This window comes from Camelina sativa, chromosome 7 (genome assembly GCF_030686135.1).
Source record: "Camelina sativa cultivar CO46 ecotype springtype chromosome 7, ASM3068613v1".
Lineage (NCBI taxonomy): Eukaryota > Viridiplantae > Streptophyta > Magnoliopsida > Brassicales > Brassicaceae > Camelina > Camelina sativa.
The window spans coordinates 28,100,205-28,110,698 of record NC_141886.1 but is presented as its reverse complement, the minus strand read 5'-3'; the positions used below and the strand labels follow the sequence as shown (position 1 = coordinate 28,110,698).

Genomic DNA, 10,494 nt, shown 5'->3' with positions numbered 1-10,494 from the left:
ATCTCTGAGGGCCTATACCAGAAAGAAAAAGGGAGATTAGCACTTAGACTTACTTTTCCTCCATCTTCTTTCACTTACATCCACTTTCTATTCTTACTATACTTTTCCAACTGATCTGCTTAGATGTCTTTATTTATTAGCAAAACTGCCCTCGAACTAATGTGCCTCACATGTAACTAATAAGCAGAAATTGTTCTCTCCCCCTTGGTGTTTCTCTCTCTCTCTCTCGAAATCAAACTGAGTTTTTTTCTTGTAAATGGATTATGTAGCTTTTTAGATGGCAAGATTCTTTGGATTTGTATAAGTGTTTTTTCGGTATCTATATAGAACCAAAAAACAAATCTGGCAACATCTTTCACTATGATTCTCGGCAATCAATGAATATAGCAAAGCATTGTGTTTTTTTACAATCAGCTAATCTTAGAAGCTTTTAACACGATTTAAAGTTGTTAATGTCGCCTAACGTTGGAATTTTCCAGATTTAATCCTCGGAAGTTTATGTAGCCACTAGTGAAGAGTATCCAAGAGATGGATAAGGAGACAAAGGAGGCACGGAGAATATTCCCATCTCTTTACTGTCTGCTCCGTCCCAAAACCCCATCCAACTTGACGGTGTTAATGGACAAGCATCAGCCTAAGCTTGAACTTCTTCCCTCTTCACAGCTTTATGGCTGCTCAGGTGGCTTTCATCCTCTGTTACTTCCTCGTAGTAAAGCAGCTTTGTCATAACCTCTTGCAGCTTTTATGGCCGAGTCAAAAGACACTAACCAAACATGAACACCTTAAGCTGATTCGGGTATCCAAATAGAACCCAAAAACGAATCGCCTTCTCTCCGGTCCCAGCAAGTATCTCCGCCCCTTCGCTCAGGTAAGTATCTCCGCCTCTTCGACTCCGGCAACCTCCTCCGCTTTGATTCTTGTCGAAGTTGAATTGAGTATCAAAAATATTTGATTTGGAGAAATCTGAAAGAACAAGGTTATTGTTGGTGGTGGTTCGAGAGTTTGTCGTCATCGTCTTTATCGGTTCGAGGGTTGGTTATCCTTCAATGGGATTTGTGGATAGTTACTTTTGGATAGTTACTTTTGATTATTAGATTAAGAATCTGAGGAATTTCATTCTGTATATCCATAACACCAAGTCCATATGTTCATTACAATTTTGCATTACTGTCCGATTCTTGAGATCTTATGAGTAATAGAGCTATCTTATGAATTTCTTTTTGCATCCAAACTCCTCCTTGTTTGACACTAATTCTCAAGCAAAAATCTTCCCCACATCTCAGCCTTTGGAATGATAGACTCGTTCTACAAACAAAAGGACCATGGAACAAGCATTGACACATTAGAATCAAACAGAGTTTCAATGGTTGAACGGTGGCTATGGATCTGACCATGTGGATTATAAGCAATGGATACCGATCTACGAAAGCCATGTGGATGATAAGCAATGGATACCCCTAATGATAGTTTGTAACTATGAACATCTTTGTTCTAATCAATTGGTTAATGATAGTTTGTATCCAACAAGGATACTTATAAGTAACTTCTAAAATTAAAATCAAACACTCACGAATAATCTGACGGGGACAAAGAGCTTAACGGAACAAGGATATGGATCGATTAATCGTGTGTATTATGGATTATCATGGATTGGGTATTATGGATTATGATCAAAGTTGAGGAACAACGGCTGGAACACAGTGATTATGGATACGATCATGTGTCAGTGCTTACATCTGCCAAAAAAAACATAAGAAAATGACATATACAAAACCAAGTCTACTTACTTTTAGAGGAATTATCTGCAATCCTAAATAAAGCAATCGTAAAGCTACAAGAGAAAGACACAAGAGTATATATCGATAACGACATGGAGAGAGAGATGATACTTTGAACTTGGTTTGAAGAAGGAAAAGACCCTTTTAGCAAATATACTTTTGGCTAGTTGTGTTATGTACGTTTTCATGCTATAATCCATGACATCATAATATTTTGCTCATTCTCTGTAATATTATCACTAGAACTGCAAAAATTATGGTAAATCACAAGAAAAAAATAAATAAATAAACAACACAAACATAGATATTTAACATTGATTTAAAGCTAAAGGTAATGTGTCCACAAAGCTCTATCCAAACATATACACACAAAATGGTTCATAAACCAAAAGAAACAACATTGATTTAACATTGGATACCAATCATGTGGATGAGTAGTTATGGATACTCATCTCATAATATCTTGTTCATTCTCATAATTTCTAACTGTAGACCATTTAAGCACATCCACTAAACTCTGACCATGTGGTCATTAACCCCAAGAAACAACTAAATCAGAAAAGGAAGCCGGTCCTCTGCATATTGCTCTTTGAGTTTACCATCTATGATCTATACCAATTTCTTCATGTATTGACTTGAAGCCATCCCTTTATAAGCAACTCACTAGTTCCTCCTATTGCAACATAAAGACATGTTAGTATCAATTTGACTTTTTTGTTTCCGATAACATTTACAAAACCAAACTTTCATTCTTTATCAAACACATCAAAACTGTTACAAACAAAAAAAAAACTTTATAAGCAAATGTCGAACTCACATTGTGACAAGGAAGCCATAATTGATTGATTTGGGGGACTAGAATCAGAAATCCCATTGCTTATGTTTGTTGTTCTGAATCTTCCTCACTCTCTTCAAATTACTATGAAAGAGACTCAAAAATTGATCTTCAAATCTATTCCAAAAGAAAGAAACTGATCAAACAGAAGAACATACAAACTTTAATTTTTTCAGAATTGTAAGACAAACAATTTTATCTTAAGAACTAGACTCCGGCGGGGAAGCTACAAACTCTGTTTTTCTCCCAAATTCCATAATAAACCTCACCAAGAGTGTGGATCCAGCGAAGATCCAAGCAGATTTCACGGCGATCTCGACGGAGAGTTCACGGCGATCTCGACGGAGACTTCGCGTAGGTTCGACATGTCGAAGATGAAAAAGGGTTTGTCGAAGTTGTAAGAGAGACCATAGTAATCATGGTCGTCACTTCGAAGATTTTGTCTTGTAGGCAGAGTTCGATTGAGAGAGAGATGAGAGAGAGAGAGAGAGAGAGAGAGAGAGAGAGAGAGAGAAGAGGAGGAAGAAGAAGAAGACGAGAGAGAGAGAAAGGTTCGTGGAAAAGTCGAAGAGGTGTCGTGAGCAGTTTGTGTAAAAATGATATCTTATCTTTTTGGATCTTGTGTTCTATGTTTTTTGCACTTTACACGACATCAGAAAAAATAATTGTGAGAAAAAATATACAGTGAATCGGGGTTTAGTTAGGAGAACAGTTAGATTGAAGGGATTAGAAAGGGTGAAGGGTAAAATATAATTAAACTTAGAAAAATATATGAGTAGTAAAAGTAGGTATACTGGTGAATAGTTTAGGAGAAATTGGATGTGGGTGCAAAATTCTCAAAGAAAAAACTATATAGGCCAAAAAGTCAAAATCAAACAGGTTAAGGAGTTCTTTCCTCTAGGAACACATGATGAAGCCACGAGGGGTGATTTGCAGCTACATACTACTATAATCTGCAATCACTCGTGACGCTTTCTGTTATTAAGATAGCATCCCTGTTTGAGATTGAATTTTCCAAAAAAAATTTCCAACTTTTAAAATGTCGAAGTGATTGGTTAGCTTCCGACGCTTGGTATTTGAAAGATGGCCAAGCAACAGGTCTTGATATCGCATTGAAGAGGAACTTTTTCTGCATTGCAAAGATTACCTTATCGATATTGTGACTTCTCATACTGTCTATAGCCCACATGAGAGATACAAACTGAGCTTCTCTTTGGTCAGATACTTTTGAGAATGCACGTCTACTATGAAGTAAGACAACACCTTCATGATCTCTCAAGATCCAAGCACCACCAGCTAACTTGTTTCTTTTGGACCACGAGTTACCTATGTTGCATTTAAGCCAACCTGTCGGGGGATGTAGCCATAGCTTATCTGTTTGGTTACTTCCATTCGCCGAGGTCCCTTCCCCTGGGTCCCTAGTTTCCACTGGCTCAATTATACTGACCTCTTCGACTCTTTGAGCTTCGACCCACTCAAACCAGTCATCCTTTGCTTTTTGGGCCGAATCAATAACTGAAAAACAAAGCCCTTCAAAAGCAATATGGTTCCTCTTTTTCCACAACCTCCACATCACCCAAGGAAAAGAGTGTCGTATTTCTTCTGGCCAATCTTTGTTGCTCTGGTTTGTATTTCTTTTATATATATCTATATATATTTTTAAAAACATTTAGCAAATAAATCTTAGAGTTGAAACCTATTTACAAATATACCATTAACATTAATTATTAATTTGTTTTTATTTAATTAATTAATATAAATTTAGATTTTTGGAAAGAAGATTTCTTATGCTAATAAAATTTCCAAATAGCTATTAAGTATACCGTATACGTAGCCATATATGTAGGTGTATTAATAGTAGGTTTTATTAATATTAAGTATACTGAATTAGTTTTTTTCAAATAGCTATTTTCCCATTTCTGACAAATTATATACACACATCTTGGATCCATTTTAATAACCAAAGTTTATTAAAAGAAAAATAATGTAAAATTCATGTCAAACAAATAACTGTTAACAACTTTTATTGGCATTTCACAACAAAACTATATATACTAAAGTTAACTGATTCTTTATATATAAAACATACAAAACTACAATTCAAAATTATCCTGAAAATATATTTAAAATTTTAAAAATGATGAAAATACTACTACTGTAAATAAAAAAAAAACACAGTATATTCCTTCTATAAATCATTACTTATTTAATTGTATGTTATACTTATACTATATATAAAACAATAAACCTTAAACAAAATACTTTCTAATTTCTATACTAACTAATATATCTATATTTGTAAGGTTGTATAATTTAAAAATATAAATTAAACATTAGTTATATATATAGTTAATCTATAGAACAAGTTACATTTTTTTATAAAATAAATAGCCCTACGGTGTACCGCGGGTGAATATCTAGTATATCGTATTTTTAAAACATCATTTATATAGGATTATTATAATTTTAGAATATTGGTTTGATTTTAGATAAAGGTATATATAACTTTAGTATTATTTTTATTTTCCCTTTTCTCGGCAACTAATTAAATTTTATTTTTTCTTTTTCATTTTTTTTTAAGGAAACATATCCAGAATATCGAAGGAATAATATCAAAACATTATTACAAAATTGAATTATATATAAATGATGATAAATAAATATACTTGACCAAAAAAAAAAAAAAAAGGAGAAAGATAATGAATACGTATATCTTAATACAATAAATCAAAGGGGACTTCTCTTTTCTTTTTGGGTCTGAAATTAACAATATATATCACCAAATTGTCCGAACGGAAAAATAAATCATTTGCGAAACCCTAGCTCTGCTAGATTCTTGTTAGTATCGTACTCCTGCGAAAAGGGAAAATGAATCATGGTCCCGTGATTCTTGCAACGGCTAGCCATGATCATACCATCCGATTATGGGAAGCCCAAACCGGTCGCTGTTACCTTGACTTTGACTACTATGATCCTGCTTTGGTTCCTGTGGGTCAATTGGTGTGTGGTGGTTTCTCAATACTAATCTGTGTGACACTCTTTTAATTATTTTTTTACATTTCATCTGAAACCTTTTTTTTTTTTGTGTGTGTATTCATCAGCATGTAAATAAGCATGTAAATAGGCTTGAGATAACCCCAGACAGGCGTGGACTAGTAGCAGCTTGCAATCCTCACATACTACTCTTCGATCTCAATTCCATCGACCCTCATACACCTGTAATTAAATATTCCTTTTTTATTTTTTTTGTTCTTTAATTCCTTGGTTGAATGAATGATCTTGATGGCATCATTAGGTGAGGCCTTTTGTATCACACACCAACAATGTTGTGGCAGTAGGATTCCAGTATACTGGAAACATGATGTATTCAGGATCAGAAGATGGCACAGTTAAGATTTGGGACTTGAGGTAGCTAGCTGTAGTACAATTTATGTTTTGTTTCTTTCTTTTTAGCTCAATGCTGATTTAGAGTAGTTCCATGATCTTGCCAAACAAATTGCTGACACTTGCAGGGTTCGGGGATGCCAAAGGGAGTTTATAAATGATTCACCAGTTAACACAGTTGTTTTACACCCAAATCAGGTTACATCAACTAGCCAAATTGTGTCGTCATCTATTAGTGTCGTTGTCTTATTTGTTATCGTTTTTTGTATAGACTGAATTGATATCTGGAGACCACAACGGCAATATACGTGTATGGGATCTCAGAGCAAATTTGTGTAGCTGCGAACTGGTTAGATTTTTATCCTAGCTAGTTACATCTTTTGAGAATAATTAAGTACATAAAATCACTAAGGTGTATAACTTATAGGTACCAGAAGTTGGTACACCTATACGGTCTTTATCCGTTATGTTGGATGGGACAATGGTTGTTGCTGCTAATAACCGTGGAACTTGTTATGTATGGCGCTCATTGCGTGGAATACAAGTACTATTCTGATTCTGATTATATGAAAATTTTATTATTTCTTCAACGGCCTTGCTGTAGTTGTTCATGCATCATGCCATTTTAAAAATTCGATTGTTCTTTTCAGACGATGACGGAGTTTGAGCCCCTTCATAAGCTTCAAGCTCATAATGGTTACATCCTTAAATGTCTCTTTTCTCCTGGAAACAAGTAAATATGTGTTTCTTATTCTTTCTCTCGAACTTGTTTTCTTCGTCTTCTTTCTTTTCGGAAAGGTCTTACATATTTGTGAGCAGATATCTAGCGACCGCATCATCTGACAAAACTGTTAAAATATGGAACGTTGATGGTTTCAAACTAGAGAAAGTTTTAACAGGTATTGTTTCCATGTTTTTGGAACGGTTATTTCGTTCTCCAATACACTTTCTAATTACACTCTTAACATCAAATATAATTTAACAGGACATCGAAGATGGGTCTGGGACTGCGACTTCTCAGTTGATGGAGAATATCTTGTAACAGGTACAATTTAACTCCTATTTACTGGAAAACTTGTGCGAGACAGAGGAGTCTTTTAAACTTGTTATATGATTAATTGATTATTGTAATATTGTATAGCATCATCGGACACCACGGCTAGACTGTGGTCGATGCGAGCGGGAAGAGAAGTGAAGGTGTATCAAGGTCATCGCAAAGCCACTGTGTGTTGTACACTTGTACAGTCCGTGATTAATTAAATCCTGTAAAATCCAAAAGGCTAAATTATGACTGTGTTGTTTGTTTTAAATAAAATTATTCTGTACAATATTGAATATTTCATTTCGATTTTTTTTCCAAATTGCTTCTCTGATTTTTTTTCTTGATCAAGAATTGATTCTCTCTACATTAAAAAGACCAAAAAAAAGAACTCTGATCAACAATATGAGAGGAGGCCTTGCAAAGTAAAGTATCATTTTTAACTACTAGAAAATTCAATTTCTAAAAGCTACCCCATTGCAAAGTAAAGTATCATTTTTTTAAAGACCTTGAAAGACAAGTAAGCTCCGAACCTATCGAACCTCATTTTGAGTTCGATAAATCAATCCACTAATAGGATTAGCTGCCACAAACATAACATAACATCAAAAAATCAGTGCTTGTATATATTTTGATTATACTATTGAAATTTCTAGAGTTGTGAAAACAGGATCGACCAACATTAATTTTTACATCAAAAAATGTCAATATACGAATAAATATATAAGCTCATCAGCTCAACGGATGAAGGCAACCCATATCGTTGTTCATACAATTCACCGAATTAAAACAAGTAATCACACCATCATCATTATCATTAGTACCACTCCAAACATATCTTTATAATTAGTCAGTACGGCCAAAACAATGCATAATGTTGTTGTCATAAGGAACAAAAAGTACACAATTAATCTACTCAACCACAGTGTTGAACCACGAGATATGTTAAGAGAGATGTTTAGACCAATTACCATCCATACATCTCTCTTGGGCGTTAGGTTCTTCGGCTTGGTCCTTTAGTTTCCTTTCGGTTTTGAGTAAAGAAATATAGTATCCATCCATGTATTTTTATTTTTTCAGTTCAGTTCGATTCAGTTTGGGGCATTGTTAGTGTGGCGACTTTTATCCGGTTTGATAGTTTACAGGTTAATAAAAATCTAACTGATCACTAGTCCGATCTATATTCGATCTGATCCATTGTTATGTAGATTCAAATATATGGTAAAACCAATACAATTTTAAACACTTTCAAATATGATGAATCCAAACTAATATAAGTTTGAGTTATAATTGCTATACCAAATAATTATCTATAAATATAATCTCCTACTTTAAATGACGTTACTCACATAAAACTGCATAAATCCTCTCTCAAATAACATCTTAAGATAATACCAAATTCTCCAGTACTATTATCAAATTTGCTCTCCACGCTTCCACAATACTGTATATGGATTTAGTGAAATCCAAGCCCCCACACAATTCTTTCCTGTCTAGACCTCTAAGATCCACATAACAAGTCAATACAAGCTTTCGATATCTATTAAGATCAATCAAAGATGCAAATCATGGTGATGCTCACAACTTTTTAGCTAGCTAAGGTGCTATATTAATAATATTGTCATACACTTAAAAACGTTTCACAAGAACATCACAACGTAACATCATTACCATCTCCTTTAAAGTTTAGATCAGAAACATCTAGACAACGCCAAGTGTCATAGTAAATAGGGACAGTTCCAAAGAGATCAGACCGCTCGACCGTTCCACGCATCCCTGATCCACACCTACTCAACACGATGATTGTACACCAAATCTTCTTTCTGGTTGGTTGACTAATAATATCTCCCAAATATTCCCACAAGAAAGCAAGTTTTCCATTGCAATCCACCATTCCAACAGGCATGCCAATAGACTTATCAAGCGTCAAATCACTGACCATTCTCCACTCCTTACCTATAGAGTTATACCACATTAACCCAAACTCCTTGTAATAAACATAGATCACATTGTTTATCACACACACTCCACCTCTGGTCCATGCCCTTTCATTAGCCAAATCAAAAGTATCACATCTACCATCTTTTGTATCGTAGATTATGTGTGCTCTTTTATTATAACTCATACCATAAACCTTCCCTTCCACGGCCACAGATTCGGTCACAACTTTTCCATATGGATCGACTAATCTTTCTCCAAATTGGATTTTCCCATGGGGACTTAATGGTCCAACCTCCCAAGTTTGAGTCGCTGGGTCAAAAATCTCCACTTGGATCTGGTCTTTGCGGCACCCTCCCGTTACATATAATTTTCCATCTACAACTGTCACACCTGGTAACTTGCGAGGCTCTTTCATGCTAGGACCCTCACACAACTCCCCGGTCCATGGATCCAAGAGCCTAATGCTCGGGGAATAATGATCCATAGATCCACCGATAAAGTAGATCGTGGAACCTACCGAGACGATGGAACAACACAGCATCTGTCGAGGAAAGTGCGGAAATAATTTAAGAACACTTCTTTTCTTCTCTTGTGTATCAAAAGTGAACCAATGAAAGTTCCTGCCAATACTAGTAGGTTCGGTAAAGCAGACACAAAAGATGGGATAATTTTTGGCCATCAAGGATCGCATATGTGCAAATTCAGGAGAACGCACAAGGGATCGGAACCTTTTGCAAAAACACAAGAGAGGTTTGGGTAGTAGCATCTTGGGACGCGAACTAAGCAGTTCAAAACTACATCGTATGGTAATGACCAAAACGACAAAGAAGATTGGTCGGAAGACACAATCTCGTATGGCTTAGGGTTTCCGTTGACGAGCTTTCCAGCTCGTCTCATGAGCCTTTTCTTGTATAAAGTCCTCATGAGTTTACTTTGAAGGAGACAAAACAAAACAAAAAACTTAGTAAACCAGGGGCCACGGCGCTCGATGACTGTAAGCTAGTTGGTGTGATGATGTCGGAGGCGGCTATATGGTGGAGGAGGAGAGAAAAATAAGGAGCCCTAACTAAAATGAGTTTATATATAAATATATATTGTCATGTCTAATTAATACGTGTTTAATTATCTATGTGTTGTGTTATAGTATATTTCGTTTTGGTTAAATTTGAAAATATAATAAATAAACTAACTATATTATATGCAATTACGATAGATATAGTATATAATTGAGTAATTTAGTAACTGCGTGTTGAGCAAAGCCATTGTGTGTTGTAAATACATTCCATGATTAAAACATATATCAGAATCTAAGAAGGTTACAAAAAAAAAAAAAAGAATCGAGGAAGTTAATTTACGATAATTTTGGAGCAAGTCATAATTGAGAGAACCTACTCGCATTGATATTTCGGTGATGTAAACCTAATTATTTAATTAACTTTCAACATGTGGTTCCTTCAAATGTTAGTTTTCCTAAGTTTAAATGCTTGCTTGATTTTTCAGAATACAGCTTTTGAAAT

General features: G+C 34.9%; 2 protein-coding genes, 1 long non-coding RNA gene and 1 pseudogene across 4 annotated transcripts; 1 reads left to right on the top strand and 3 right to left on the bottom strand.

Annotated features, from left to right (window-relative positions):
* Positions 1–2,064: 2,064 nt before the first annotated feature.
* On the bottom strand, positions 2,065–3,294 carry LOC104702748 (uncharacterized). The gene is made up of 3 exons (XR_754087.3): positions 2,883–3,294; positions 2,596–2,730; positions 2,065–2,451 (listed from the first exon to the last, which is right to left on the bottom strand). It is a non-coding gene; the product is annotated as an uncharacterized LOC104702748 (long non-coding RNA).
* A 265-nt stretch (positions 3,295–3,559) lies between these two features.
* On the bottom strand, positions 3,560–4,186 carry LOC147941790 (uncharacterized). The gene has a single exon (XM_087458647.1). It carries the CDS (start codon positions 4,184–4,186, stop codon positions 3,560–3,562), a length of 627 nt encoding a protein of 208 aa, XP_087314773.1.
* A 1,185-nt stretch (positions 4,187–5,371) lies between these two features.
* LOC104702747 (non-functional target of rapamycin complex subunit LST8-2-like) lies at positions 5,372–7,358 on the top strand. 2 transcript variants are annotated; one of them, XM_019227367.2, is made up of 10 exons: positions 5,372–5,613; positions 5,715–5,831; positions 5,909–6,021; positions 6,126–6,195; positions 6,269–6,346; positions 6,425–6,541; positions 6,648–6,730; positions 6,817–6,896; positions 6,983–7,042; positions 7,139–7,358. In XM_019227367.2, the coding sequence occupies exons 1-10, from the start codon at positions 5,482–5,484 to the stop codon at positions 7,255–7,257; spliced, it is 969 nt and encodes a 322-aa protein (XP_019082912.2). In that variant the 5' UTR covers positions 5,372–5,481; the 3' UTR covers positions 7,258–7,358. The 2 variants fall into 2 exon arrangements, with proteins under 2 accessions (XP_019082912.2, XP_087315704.1); XM_087459578.1 differs by lacking the exons at positions 6,817–6,896; positions 6,983–7,042; positions 7,139–7,358 and having other exon boundaries at positions 6,648–6,734.
* A 1,329-nt stretch (positions 7,359–8,687) lies between these two features.
* On the bottom strand, positions 8,688–9,942 carry LOC104704964 (F-box/kelch-repeat protein At2g22030 pseudogene; annotated as a pseudogene).
* Positions 9,943–10,494: the final 552 nt, after the last annotated feature.

Excerpts from the sequence above, each read along its gene's own strand:
- LOC147941790 (XM_087458647.1), bottom strand. The coding sequence starts at position 4,186 with ATGTGGAGGTTGTGGAAAAAGAGGAACCATATTGCTTTTGAAGGGCTT.
- LOC104702747 (XM_019227367.2), top strand. The coding sequence starts at position 5,482 with ATGAATCATGGTCCCGTGATTCTTGCAACGGCTAGCCATGATCATACC. Across the intron at positions 6,897-6,982 it reads ACTAGAGAAAGTTTTAACAG|GACATCGAAGATGGGTCTGG; the intron begins GTATTGTTTCCA and ends ATAATTTAACAG. Across the intron at positions 7,043-7,138 it reads TGGAGAATATCTTGTAACAG|CATCATCGGACACCACGGCT; the intron begins GTACAATTTAAC and ends AATATTGTATAG.